The 14,729-nt window shown below is 39.1% G+C and overlaps 1 protein-coding gene across 14 annotated transcripts in view; it reads right to left on the reverse strand.

Annotated features, from left to right (window-relative positions):
• Positions 1-14,729, reverse strand: part of mycbp2 (MYC binding protein 2) — a 100,158-nt gene that overhangs the window by 41,785 nt on the left and 43,644 nt on the right. For all 14 annotated transcript variants that reach the window (XM_088912510.1, XM_088912516.1, XM_088912513.1 and 11 more), the window contains 20 exons: positions 14,484-14,601; positions 13,984-14,188; positions 13,721-13,874; positions 12,123-12,295; positions 11,360-11,485; positions 10,959-11,086; positions 9,986-10,077; positions 8,754-8,888; positions 8,368-8,451; positions 7,919-8,015; positions 7,443-7,635; positions 6,461-6,735; positions 5,206-5,427; positions 4,110-4,301; positions 3,441-3,647; positions 2,778-2,915; positions 2,104-2,282; positions 1,589-1,731; positions 1,071-1,171; positions 80-298 (listed from right to left, as the gene is read on the reverse strand). In XM_088912510.1, the coding sequence (XP_088768636.1) occupies positions 80-298; positions 1,071-1,171; positions 1,589-1,731; positions 2,104-2,282; positions 2,778-2,915; positions 3,441-3,647; positions 4,110-4,301; positions 5,206-5,427; positions 6,461-6,735; positions 7,443-7,635; positions 7,919-8,015; positions 8,368-8,451; positions 8,754-8,888; positions 9,986-10,077; positions 10,959-11,086; positions 11,360-11,485; positions 12,123-12,295; positions 13,721-13,874; positions 13,984-14,188; positions 14,484-14,601 (3,181 nt within the window). The remainder of the gene's footprint in view (positions 1-79; positions 299-1,070; positions 1,172-1,588; positions 1,732-2,103; positions 2,283-2,777; positions 2,916-3,440; positions 3,648-4,109; positions 4,302-5,205; positions 5,428-6,460; positions 6,736-7,442; positions 7,636-7,918; positions 8,016-8,367; positions 8,452-8,753; positions 8,889-9,985; positions 10,078-10,958; positions 11,087-11,359; positions 11,486-12,122; positions 12,296-13,720; positions 13,875-13,983; positions 14,189-14,483; positions 14,602-14,729) is intronic.

Raw genomic sequence — 14,729 nt, forward strand, 5'->3', positions numbered from 1 at the left:
CAGGTCTCGATGCATTGGCCTTGATCTAAGGCAGTAGACCGAGCCGCGCTGTTGGCGTCTTCTCGTGTAGACTGCTCACCTTGTACTGTGTGACTGCAGCTTGTTTGTAGGGGTGGTCACTCTCAAGGACAGCGTAGTGACTGGAGGTGGTACAGGCCGAGAGGCCCTGCTCGGGCTGGTTGCCAGTGGTGCTGTCAGTGGACTGGTTTGGGTTGAAAGCGGGTGGGGCATATTTCTGGTTCAAAGCAGACACAGCAGGAAGCAGCTCTTGGACCAGACCAAAGACTTCTACAGCAGCCTGCATAGTGGAATATAGGACACCATTTCATTTCAAAGGTACAATTCGACAATCTGATTGATGACTACACTTGGAATTAAATAAAGAAATAAAGCATATGAAACAGTCTAATTATGCAACCAACCTGTCAACCTTCAAAAGGTTTTTTTGAGTACTGACACAGACATAACAGTAGGGGGCCTGGGGCTGTTTCATACCTCCCAGGAGTATTTGCAGCTAAATATAATTAATAGGTAAATGCTACACTATGGAGGCTTTATACTACAATTTACATTACACAAAAAAAACTATCATGAATATATTGCAATATATTTCAATTCTTTCAGATTCATCCTGAAAAAAAATACCATAAACTGTACAGACTTCAGTATTCACAGTAGGCCGTTTATCAGTCTGGTGATTGCTAATTTATTACTTCTAGAACTGAAGATGAAAGTACAGTGTGTAGGGCAACAAATAATAGTTTGCAAAGACGTCAAATCTGCTGAGTGCAGGAATCTTTATTTTTTACAAATTCACATCAAACTTTGATTCTATTACTGAAAATGTGGTAAAATTGATCTTTAACAACACTAAAAGATCTCAAGTCACTGTGAGTTTAAAGGTAAATATCAGAATACACGAAAGCAAAACCAACCAGCTGGATGACAATACACATTGCTACCGTTGTATGTGCTCCTCTCTGATAATGCACTTGACCCCGATGTTTGCTGCTTTTTCCATTATATTTTGGACCTCAGGAATACCATAATTCAACTAATACTCATCTCACCTTAGGAACGGAAGCAGCCACTGGTCCAATATAAGCCAATATAAGGGGCAGCAGCATTGAAAACAAACTGGAAGAACTTAACAATTCTGGAATGTCTTCAGCTGAAAAGACAAAACAAAGATCTAAAAATCAACTGCAGATATCACAACACATACTTAAAACCTTGCTCCAGAATACTTGTTATGGGACTATACAGCTGGTCATCATTGGGACTTTCATTTTACTTCAGTCCTGGACTTTGTTCCAACAGTACTTTACTCACTTAAGTGGACCTTAGTGATTGAACTGACTCCACTATCCAATGTCTCTTAAATATCTCATATCGTAATAGAAAAAAGACTTGCAAGGATAAAGAATTGCCAACCTTTGCTCTATTTCCTTTAGCACTATTGCTCTTTTCCAAGTGGCTTACAACTCTTTTTAAATTCCTTGCTTCACTGACACCATACAGCTTTCATTCAGGAACCCTACGTAAAGATAACTGTGGAAGGGAAGTTGACTCAAGAATGGTCTCTTACCATCAACAGCAAAGGCCCTGTGCAGAAGATCCTTGGCCGCTCTCACAACAGCACTTACGACAGATAGCGCCCTGCTGCAGTTCTTATCCTCCTCGTTGGCCTTACTCAGCAGCTGGGACTGCAAGTCTCCGTCATACTCACTCCTGCACCAAACGCAAGACGAATTGAATTCAAGGATATATAATCTCTTAAATATTAAGTGTGATCCAAAATTCATCATATTACTCTCTGGGTCTTATTCTGCATTTTCACCTGCTCCGTTATTTTAAAACTCTGCACAGGAAAGATTGGGGGAATTATCAAATCCTTTACGCCCATTTTGACAAAGTTTCCCCACCTTTAAAAGTCATCTGGCGCAGTCTATCTTGTCACGTAAACTGTTTAAGAAACAACCGCAGGTACAACAAGAACAGGCCAACAGAAGAAGAGACAGTGAATCCTTCTTTCCCCAGTGTTGACAGGCACAGAATGTAAACGCGGTCCTCACTTGATGGATGCAGCTGCCTCTGGCTCACCTGTAGTAGAGAATCTGTGGAATCTGCCCACGGGTCTGATTGGTTCCATTGCTGCTGAGACTGCAGGTGCTGAAAGTGAACGTCACTCCATCGGTGCACTGCACTGTTGTCATGCCTCCATCCCCATTGGCTGTACGGCTGCCGTAGTTGCGTAACCTCACTGCATATTTCACACTCTCCTGTGGAAGACAGCGAGGTCTTAGAATATGGGAAGAGCACTGGAAAATATGAAACCTTACTGAGCTTCTTAATTCTTCTTGCGTTTTACTTTAGTCTTCCATTTTGAATTCTTATTCATTTTTGCCTTACACATCTTACAATTTTACTATTTCTGATATGAGAAAAGGGGATTAAAATGTTTAGAAAATGTGTGTTGTATTAAAGTGCTAAGAATCTTATTTTAAAGCACTGGGTAAGTAATTTCAGTTTATAAGCATTTAAAACAAAAACAAGTTATCCTCAAAGAGCAGAAAATCAGTTTTTGTATATTGAGATAAGGTTCTAAATTATTTATTTTTTTACTCTTTGAAAAAACAGCATATATTTTCTTACTTTCAGAAGGATTCTGAAGAGATAACTCTGGCAGATAACCTTGCATAAACCGTGCCAAAGACCTTTGCAGTGAGGCCGGTATAGCCAAAAACTAGATAATGAAAACAAAGGGCCAAGGATACCTTCAAAGGCACAGCTTTGTCCAGCCTGATTTCAGCAATATCACTGGGGGAGTCGTCAGTGCTGTATGTCCCTTTCACCAGCTCCAAAGATGTCCATCTGTGCGAATGAGCTGAATCCCCTGGGTGCTCAGTTTGGGTCTGCAAAAAGAAGCAAAGGAAAAACCCAAGGACTGTTTTGGCACAGAAGTTCATTTCATGTGCTAAATAACTGCTACGCTATCTGCACTGTAAGGTTTACTAAACTATCTTCATTATCACAGCAGGCATTCATAACAAAAGGCGTGTGAATATATTTTGCTATATATTTTACACAGTTCCTGTCTTTAATACAGAAAGTGATTGAAGATTCCTCATACTTCCCCATTCCTTTTAATTGGGGTCACAAAGCAACTACATCCGGCTTTTCTTTAAAAAAAAAAATCATTAACATCCAAATCGGATACCTTCTCATTTGTTTTAATATACATGTATAACTAGATTTATCTGAAATATGGAATGAAACATTTGAATATGATCAATGGCCTTCTTTACTTTTTTCATTAAAAATCAATATCAGGTATATTCCTTATTTAAAGATACACAAAACTGGACAAACAAAGGGACAAGAGATATAAGTCTTAAGTGATTAAAACAAGGAATTATTAGAACACAGTTTAAACTTACGTCATCAGCAAGAACCTCAAGTTCATATTCATGGATCCCTCCTCCGCCATAGACACAGAAGCCCACGAGCACCACGCCATGCTTGTCGACCGAGAAGCAGATTGCATCCGGAGAGCCATTGCCAGTGTTCCAGCTCCGTCCTTGGCTTGTCTTGGTGAAGCGGTTAGGGGTGGACTTCACAGAATGCAGGGAGTTCAGTCCATCAACCTGCACAAAAGTCCCGTTTCAGACAAGAGTACAAAACCGCAAGTCCTCCTTCAGCTGCACTCGTCAGAAGCGTGCTGTTTTCATAGCAAAACGTATCGCTAACACTGGTTTTCTAACAAGCGCTACTCATCTGCAAAGCGAGACTGTCGCCATAACAATGACCAAATGACAGCTTCACTTTATGAAAAACCCAGCTAGTCTGGAAAGATTAATTGAAGTCAAATGCAAGGCCACCTGCAACAGTGCCTCAGTTTCCATATATAGAATTTTAAATCATAATTGAAAAAAATATTAACATTTTTAAATGTATGTAATCAATATACCATCTAAAAGGCTCTTTGTATTTGTCTGTCAACTTAACAAAAGCAGGGTGATTACACTAAACACAGATGCCATAAATCCTATTTTTATTTCACAGAAATACAAAAACTCGTTTGATGAACTTGAGATGCTGATATGTACCTCTGAGCCCAGTGCTGACGAGGTCAACTCGCTCACAATGCTCGCTAGTAGGCCACATGTGTTGGAGACTAGGTGTGGGGAGAAGAGCTCCATCTCCTTCCGTAGGCTCTTCCTCACTGGATGGACAACAATCACCAGCATCTTCTCCAGAACCTCCCGAAAACTGGTCATGCCCATCAGGTTTTCTTCACTCTGCATAATACCAAAGAACAAAATCAGAACAGGATCATGAGACATTTCTCCTTCATTTGCATTGGAACACGTGAAAGGTTACAAATAAAAGGAAATAATTTGGACCATTTAGCCTATTTGGTTATTCATTAAATGGTTCAGGAATTTCATCCAGCCATTTCTTGAAGGAAACCACATGTCTACCACATGGCTGGGCAGCTTGTTCCACACTCCCACAACTCTGGGTAATGAAGCCTTTTGCTCTTGGTTTTAAAAGCACTTCCAAATAATTCTCACTTGTACCCTCTTGTTCATGTTTCACTGTTCATGTTGAACAAATCTGCTGAGTTGACAATGTCAATGTCTTTGAGGATTTTCAATACTTGTATCAGGTTGTTGTAACACTTGTTTCACCATTTCTCAAGTTGCCTGAATTATTCTTTGGATGGTTTAAGAAACATGTAAGTATAGCACACTAAAATGTTTAGAGGTCATTATTCACAGTTTTATATTAGTAGTGTTATTAAAACTGACAAATATTTTAGATATCTGGAAAAGGATTTTAGCAAGTTGAGGAAGTAAAAATACATTAAATAACTTTTTGGGGAATACTGCATTCTATAACCTTAAGTGCACTGAGGGATAAGTTAAATTTTAAACAAAATCAACAAGAGATCTAAGAAGTAGAAGAAGCAAAAAAAGAAACCATTTAAGTCATGTATAATCAATTGTATTTGTTCCACAAAAGATAACTGAAGATAAGCACGAAAAGGGTAATCTCTCACAGTATAACGATGCAAAACAAAAACCTTGTTGTGGCTTGGTCTATTTCCCAATTCACATAATAAGTAGCTCCTTTTGATCATGTCTAGCTTACTGTTCATCTACTATCTACCCACCCAAGTCTCACTGGGTTCGTACTTACATGGCTGAGCTTCTCCATGTGAGCCACCAGCAGGGGGAACCTGTGAGCCAAGGCTGAATCGTTCTCCGTGCTGGCCTGCTTGACCAGGGAGCGCAGCAGCACCTCCCCATCGTAGGCAATGGGCAGAATGGATGTCAGTTTCACCGAAGTGTTGCACAAAGCTGACATCACTGCTGCAAGGAGGCGACTGCTAGAAGTGCGTAAATTTGCATCCTGGATGTCCTACAAAATACAAGTTATTAACATTATGATTCTCAATTTTGACAGAAATAATACACGTCTTCCCTTCTACCTCATGATACTTTATATGAACATTTACAGTGTGCCACATTTATTCAGTAATTTTGTTTTATAAAATGTCCATGTTCAAATGACAGTGCAACTGAAATGTATGTACTTTACTGTATACATAAAACAGAAAAGGGTATAAATTATTTTTACAAAAATTAGTATAAAAACACAAATATAGCCAGAGAATGCAGATATCCAAAGATTTAAAAGAATTTAGATATCAAAACGAAAAATGCATCTTTCTCTCTGTATTATGAATTAATTAACTGTACCGTAAACTGAGCTAATGCAGTCACCCATCATTATTCAATTAGCACTTTTGTGAAAACGTAAATCATCATTAAAGCAAACTCCTCTGACTGCCTCTGACTAACATTTAAGTGTTCTGATTTTTGTAACAGCAAAATGATAAAAACAAAAGGTTGAATTACATGTAAATCTAGAAAGACAACTGCAGAAAAACTGTTTTCACAATTCAGCAGCATCTGCATGGCAACGAATACTACTGTGTGTAAGAGCTGCTTCCTCATGTCTCAATATGAGCTTTTACTAACAGCAAACGTTATGCTTGATTTGTAGTCTTTGTTTTAAAAGTCTAGACAGAATAAATTAAGTTGCCAAGGATATCATCTTAAGGGGAAGCTAGAGTAATTCTCAGTAGTGAATTCCTTGATGAGAAAAAGCATCTGAAATTCCCAGTTTGAAACTACAGGTTGTAATAAATGAGGGAAGCCTTTTCTGTCATTTTAATTTCACAATTGCAATTCTGAGGCAAACGCACAAATGCCAAGTGCTAAAATACCTGCACAATTATGTACTGAAAACAAAAAACATACATTATGGTCAAGATTCATATTAATTTATTGTAAACACCTGGAATCTGATCATAAACACGTAATGAAACCATCTCAAAGAGCCAAGAGCTCTTCTTTCTGGTGCTGTTGTGCCTCGTGGCTGTCCTCACCTGGTCCAGGCAGTTGAGCAGATCACAGAGACAGGCCCACTGCAAGGCTGGGGTGGGGTAGAAGGAGTGGAAGCAGGCTGTGAAAGTGTTGTGACATTCCTGCAGCACAGCTTCTAGCAAGGCGAGGGGTTGGCTGAGGTAGCCCTGTGGGTCATTGTCCAGTTTAATCATGCAGTTGTCCATTCCTTCAGACAGAATCTTCCTCAGGAGACTCCTCGTCTTCCCCACACACTCGGCCAGCTTGCTGGACTCCTCCACTATAGCCTTGGTGTTGGCTGAAAGAAACATTCAACAGTCCATACAGATATGGGACAGATGTTCTCTAATGGACCCAATTATGACTAGAATTCAGACAAAAACCTGGAGGAAAAGACCAATCCATTTAGTGCAATATTACACGCATTGTGATTCACATTAAACATTACTTTTATTTTACTGTTAGGACTGAAAGTAGTTTTAATTATATGTATAACTGCAGTGATAATAAAAGCATATGTTTAGCCACTATACCTGTGTGAACATATGCTTTTATTAGTCAAGTTCAGTTTACTAACATTTGAATTCTTGAAAAAAGAGTGAATGAGCTTGATTGAGGTTTAACTTTTTCCCCCTCTGTTAATTTCCAGGTTTTAATGATATGTAATAAATTGTGCCAGGGAAGAAATGTCTCAGACAGAATACCAGAGTAAACCAAACCTATGAAGATTACAGATGCAAGCTTCATTGTACTTTTAGTATATAACTGGTTTAAAAAACAGTTCCCAGTGATAATTAGGGAACATCTTACATTTAGCAAATAATTATTGTTCAACACTTGTGTTGATCAGGCTCCAGCTGAAGCAATAATAGATTATTGCAACAGCTCAGTTTCTTGCTCATTAAGTCACCTTTTAAAGATACCACTAGACAAAATCCTGGCTGGCATCTGGGGACGTCTAAGCAAGCCTCTGTGCATTCGAGATGAAGCTGCAAGCAGCTGTACCTGATATGGGGTAAATCTCACAGATGTACACTCGCAGCAGGCGCAGGCAGCAGGTCCCCACGAAGCGCAGTCGCTCCAGGTCCAGCAGGGTGGCCGTGTACTGAAAGCCTTTAAGCCCCCGCAGCTCCTCCACACCCAGCACCAGTGTGGTCCAGCTCCAGTGGAGGATGCTCAGCAATGACTCAAAACACTCCTGCACCACATCAGAGCACAGTGAACCACATTAATGTCTGTCCAACACCTTTGTTTCACCTTTTGATGATTCTTCTAAAAAAAAAACCCAGATCTAATTCCCATGAAGCAGCATTGTGTTTTCCCCGATTTCTTCTCATCCAATCTTTGTAGCCAACAGGTCAAAACACAAGGCGTGATGCAGAATTGTTTTATGTGCCATCTGCTAAAATAAAATCTATGCCACCTAGTTACAGTCTACTAGTACAATTTCTCAATTCTAACTTCTGAAATAAAATGCATACCACTGATACAGTCCTTGCGAACGATCTCTTCAGAATGTGCACAGGTTCACTGGTCTGCTGCTTTCCTTTTGCAGCGTTGCCGTCATTGGATGGAAGCCTGAAAGAAAAGGCAAAACTTTCAATTAGAAATAAAAAGCATATTACAAACACAGTTCATCACTAAGGAAGACGTTTTGCCCCGGTTTCATGGAAAGAAGTTCATAATGGAAAAGGCCCAGAAATAAAATCCTATAGTCCAGGCACAATTAAACTCATTATGAACTAACTAGTGGCAAAGCCCCAGCTGTTTACCACTGTACATGTGATATAGGTTGAACCATAAAAAATACTTCACTGACATGAATAAAATATGAGGAACTGAGTTATAATAAAGTATGAAAAGGAATTTTTTTAGCCAAATCTTTAATCATTACATCTATGCATATACCCAGTAGAGGACTTCCACATACCTGTATAGCAACTGAGGTATCTGTCCTGCATTTACATCCGTACCATTATTTGATTTCTTGGAGCTTTTAAACTGGAAAACCACGCTGTGAGAAAGCAAAAATAAAAGATATAATAAGAGCGATCTTTGACCAGCTGTGATGTAGCCTAATTATTCACACCTTTGATCACAGGTTTATGCAGCTAGAAAGTTCATGTGGATGCAGTAAAATGTGTAAGAGTAGTAATGTCACTAATTTTCTGCAAAACCGAATGTGTCAAAATAGTGTGAACAATTTTAAAACCTGTTTTGTTCACAAAGCCCTGAGACTCAGGGTGAAAAGCCTGGATTGGGCCAACAGAGTAGGAGAAAGAGAGATCAGAGAGAGGAGGCAGAGGTGACACGTGCCTGTCATCTGTGGTGATGGTGGCCTGTCCATGGGAGCCACAGTCGCTGCTTGGCCCCGACACCCGAGCCCAAGCCACGTACCACCAGCCAGACTGCAGCAGCACCGGCTCATCAAACATCATGGCATACTTCTCCCTGCAAACACAGGCCCACGTCAAGACACACCACCAGGGCACTCCAACACCCTCCGCTGTCACAGATCTCAGGCATGCAAGTCAGGGTGGAGGTACCAAGATTTTGTTTGCAAGAAAGCGAAATAAAGTCTACAAATGAAGAAAATGGCTATGTAGCAAGAAATGAACTCCTGTAACATCACAAAAGATTGGTTGGACTAGCAGAATTTGTATCATAATAAACCTCATCAAATACGCTGTTCAAACACCTCAAGGTCTCCGGTGCACACCACAGCTTCGTTCTGAGGTGGTGATTATGTGAACTTGCTAACAAAGCAGATGTGACAGCAGGGAGAACGGCTGTCTCACTTGGTGTTACCTCCATGCCGATACCGACAAATACAAACCGACTACTAATAGGGAGGAGCAACACAAATCCACACAAGACAGAAAAATATTACTGCTGAACTACAACTACATAGGCACACTATTTCTGCACAAGGCTCAGATAAAAATGCTGAGTTTCATATTTTGCTATGTAATTGATTATATCTGTATAGTGTTTTTGATCTCAATATAGAGGGATCCACAGCGTTCATCATCATGCAGCAACCACTACCATTTGGGTGACTTGCAAAAACCGTTGAGTACCAGCAGCCCCGCTTTACAGCAAACGAGGCAGAGAAGCAAGAAACCACACTACCAATTGATTGCACCAAATTGTGCAAGTCCAGGACACTAGGGTTAATACCTCTATTCTTCTCTATGGTATCCAATATAGTAATTAAAACTTAGTTTATTGTCTGATTTAAAGAATGACACAACCTAACTTCATGTTGTGTTGAATAAGACAAATTGGACTGTATTCATAAATCATGTCTTTGACAATGATAGAGAGATATCCATTTAAACCAATGAGCTCAAGAGGTAGTCAATTTATTCTAGTCATCTGGAAACTGCATCTACAATATAATGCTATAAAATGAGAAAGTTGCAGATCAGGCATTTTGAATCAGTACTGAAAACACCTGCGCTCATTTTGTCATAGTCACTGTTTCCCAGTCCTCCCAGCATGAGGAATAAAGCATATATTCTTTCGGGAGATAATGCAAACATTACCTAGCTGCACAGTCATAAGCTAGGACATCAGTCTCAGCCAGCAGGTCTCCATCTGTTTCATGATCTCCTCCATCAGGGCCCAGCTCAAATAGCTTAGGAACAGAAGTCACAAATTCCAAAAATTTAACCACTACAGTAAGCCCTCTGTTCAATGGACTAATAGAGGGGAATGGGTGCCTGTTATTGTAGAATGTGCATTAAATCATGAATGAGATTTTTTCAGCCCCAAAACACAGTTACATAAGGAAAAATATACCACATATATGCTTTCGAGATCTATTGACTATTTCTTCAAAAACTGCAGTCAACTCAGTAAACGAAAATTGTTCCTGTACTTTTTTTTCCCCATAAACAATCTTTTTATTTAATATCGTAAATATACTATATAAAATTTACTGAAGCATTCATAACATGAACATCACCCATCATAAACAACTTCCATATCCCTGTACCACCTGTCCTATCCCTACATTGATTCCATTAACATTCATGCATTTAAAGACATGCTGTACAAAAGACATTTATTGTTTTATTATTTTTGCATTTTTCAGCCATTTCTTACAATTTGTCTCATTTTACTTTACATTGGTTTACTTTAATTGCTTTTTGGTGCATACATAATTTACTGAGTCAGCTTACTCCTTGATTCAAACAATGGGGAACTGTGAAGTAATCACTACTCATTTCATGTACTTTAAAATTATTATACATTAAATGTATTTTGAAACTCATTTCTACCTTTTGTTTTCCCTGTTATAAAGAATAAACCAAGCCTTTTGTCCTGGCTGCCCTGTACAATGCTATTTAAGATTTTTAGAATCTATTCTGTAAATTATTCTGTTATATGAAAACATCATATCTGATATATCTATTTCATCAGGAGTATGAATACATTTGAAGGGCACTATATGTACACGAATGTGTTACAGAACTTGAATGACACAGCTGGAAACAAACAGACAAGTCAGTTTACCTTGATCTTTGCAGTGTATTCTCCTCTACCCCCAAAGAGCCCCAAGCCTCCCAACAGGATATCTGCATCTGCATAGAAGCGAATGGCTTCCACAGAATGCGCTGAATACCCCCAGCCACCACCATGACCTACAAAATTAAGATTAAAATTTCATGTCCTTAATAAAAAGCAACAATTATAAAATAAGAGTTGGCAGGTTTTCAGTCTCCACAAATAATTTGTCTTCAAAACTCCAATCAATACAAATACTCTAAGCACAAAGATGGAAAAGAAGAAATCCTACAGCAAAGGGATAAAGGAAACATTTCTTTATGACAAACCTGTCCATAAATAAAAATAGTGCAAATAGATATACTGGCACCTGCAGTTCCAAAATTACACACTGTGTTAAAAGCACTCACTTTCGAAACGGTTGACAACACTGTAGTCTTCTTTAGAGTAAACTTTCATGACTGCCTGAGTCTCTTCCTCTGTGCTGGCAATTCCCATTTTCAGCTCCTGCATGGCAGCCAATGTGTCCAGACATCCTAAGGGTGGAGAATACACAGTTGAAGCCTTTTCTTTCAAAATGCAAAAGAAGAAAGTGCTTGCTTTTATTACTTCCTGAAATTATACGAAACTTGTTCTTAGCATAAAGCACCTGGCAATCTCAAGCAAGCCACAGACTTCCCTGTTGCAGGAATCAAAATGCCTTTCAGTCACTAGTGATTTTGCCATTTCCAGCATCCAGGATGTGAACCAAAGTCATTAATCAACTCGGCTTCCAAGCTGCACACACCAGATCCACATGGCCACTTTTACCTTGTAAGACGAGGATACCCTGGCAGACTCATACTCGCAGGGCTTAGCCAATTCTGCATCACCCTCTGGGGAATAATGATCACAGTCGGCACATAACAGCCCAGGCTTAAACTACCAACGTCTGTCTGGCCTGCTGGGCTCAAGCTGTGCTCTTTGTGACCGTCTTTATTGGTCTACAACCAATAAATGATTCTTTAAGACACAATTATCTCAATAAAACCTTACCCTTTCTGTCCATTACACAACAAATATACCCCCCTTGAAATATAGTGTCAGGGAAACAAAACTTTAAATAAAGCAATAGAGAAAAAAAAATCTCCAAAAAAGACATTGCTGTGTGAGCAGCTGTTGACAACAGCTTACCTAGTATATGCAGTGCACCATGGGACCTTGTTGTGGTGGCGCATGATCCTGTTGGTAGAGCTAACTCTGGACTCAGGATACTGCATCTGGACTGAATATCTGTGGCTGAAGGCATCCGCGCATCAGCAATCACAGCATTGTAACACCACATCTCCCGGGATGCAGGCAGAAATCTAAGAAAGAGTGAAGCGATTTGAATAAGCTTGAGTTTGTCAACATCCCAGTAGCTGTTCCCTTTTTTATTAACAAAAGCTAAGAAACAAAAAAAAACAAAAATTAAATAGAAACACTTAAAAAAATCAACAACAAAAATTTCTAGTTGAAATAAGACAAAAGTCAAGGTCGGTGATAAAGGTCATCACAGACAGTTTGGACGTGTAAAAAAAAAAACGAGGATATGCAAAAAAACAGCCTTTTTCTACATATTCAAGAAAGGGACCCCAGATCCTATGGAAGGATATATAGACAGTGATTATCCTACAGAAGCAAATCCTCTCCATTGAAATTGTGGATATCAATCCTTGAGCCAGCTCTTGAAACAGATTTCCAGTCTTATGAATAATTTTTGGCCACACCATTCCCAACATGAGTGCTAATAATTCTTGCTTTGCTTATCTGTGAGTTGCCTCTGAACAACCAGAGAGGGCTAGTTCAGCATCTATATTCTTCCCAAACACTTTTGAGTACCACTGAAATATTGCTGCCTTACATTTTTAAGAACTTGGGACAGAGCTAAAAGAAGCATGTGAGAGTGACATCAGAAGACCTGTATCTGTCTCACAAAGGAGAGACTAAAATATATATCTTGTTCAATTTAGTTCCTCACACCAAGTATCTTTCAGGTGATTTACCTACAGTATTTTTAATTTTTTAATTAAAATTAGAAACTTATCAGCATTGCATCTAAATCTTCAATCTTACTTAAACAAAATATATGAGATGTTCTACAAAACACTGGTAAGGCTTCATTCAGACTACTGTGTTTAATTACAATTGCTATATAAAAAATGGATACTGGAACCCTGGGAACAGTTCAAACAAGGGCAACAAGTTGTCTTTCTGGATTTAAAGAATGTCATACACAGTCAAGCTGTATGGACCTAATCTATTTAGTGGTAAAAAAAAAGATCATATGTATACAGTATAAAGCCCTAAAAGAAAATGACAAACGGTATCCTGTATCCAAATGACAATTTCAGCATGAGTTGTGAAAGACTGACCCCAGGATACAAGTGGAAAATAAGAGTACATACCCTTTAGGACTGAAATAAGCAGTCAGTTCTTTACACAAGAAGGCTTGAAGATATGAGACAAGCCACTGAGCCATGATGCTAAAAGCAGACACCCTGGGATCATTCAAGGAATAGCTGAATGAGATCCTTGAGGTCATTAAGTGACTAGCATCTAAAATAAGCAACATCAGCTCAGATCGTATTTTTTTCAATTTATACCCTATCTTCTGTTAAGATGATCAATTAAACTCCCCCCAAATAAAAAAACATTGTACTTAACCTAGATGTACTCAGAATTTAGGATGCCTTAATAGTTATTAGTAATCTGCTATCTCAACTACATTCTTACCACTGAGAAAGACTTACCTCCAGATGACATCATAGACTGGATCCAAACACACACCAAAGCCCTGCAGGTCCTCTTGTTCAGAGTCATTGAAGGTTCTGCAACTTCCATCAACCTTATTTATCAGAAGGCATTTGAAAGGCGTGGGCTCGGACATAGATGCAGGTACCAAGCCTAAAAAATAAATTATATTATGAATTTAAAACAACTTTTAATAATAAATACACATTGGTATTTGGAAACTTTCAATTAAGGAAAAAAAAAGGCAAAAGCTGATCTTTACCTATGATGTGTTTGCTGGCAAAAATCTCTGAAGTGGCTAAGACATGCGAGTTTATTAGCGCTTCATCAATCCTCAGGAAGGTCTGGTCTCCGCTAGCTCCAATCCAGGTAGCTTTTCGCCCATACTTGGCTCCAATGTTCGGCATGGGAGATGGCTTTGCATTCCAATATGGCATGTCTAAAATTGGCCTTCCAAGTTGTCCTTTCTGCCAAGGGAAAAGCAATACGAGCCCATTTACGTTGAGTACAACATGCAATAAATACAAAGTATAGTTTTAAATGTAGAAAAATGTTCATATATGTTAGATTCTGCCATTAAAATTTAATGCCTAATGACAATGACAAAGAAACATGAGGGGAAGGCTAGTGCATTTAAAAAGGAGAACAGGAGGCTTTTTTTACACAAATGGTTGAGAGTCTAGAATAAGTTATCAAGCCAAGTTTTGGTAACTCCAAAACAGGACATTTCGCTAAAATAATAAACTTTTCGTTTTTTCTTACCGAGAAACTCCCGAAGGTGAAGACTTGACCGTCCATTAGGAGAACAGCAGTGTGGTTGCTCCCAGCAGTCACCTGGATACTGGGGCCTGGCAAGGCCTGCACCAGGGTTGGAGATCCCCTGATGAGCAATTAGAAATAACAAGAATAAGAATAAACTCATTGCATATAAGCAGCACTTGTCATCCCAAGGGACTCCAATTGCCTCATATGAAGGAGAGGACCCACTTCATCCACTACTGAAGTGCA

This window comes from Atractosteus spatula, chromosome 4 (assembly GCF_055471065.1).
Source record: "Atractosteus spatula isolate fAtrSpa1 chromosome 4, fAtrSpa1.hap1, whole genome shotgun sequence".
NCBI lineage: Eukaryota > Metazoa > Chordata > Actinopteri > Semionotiformes > Lepisosteidae > Atractosteus > Atractosteus spatula.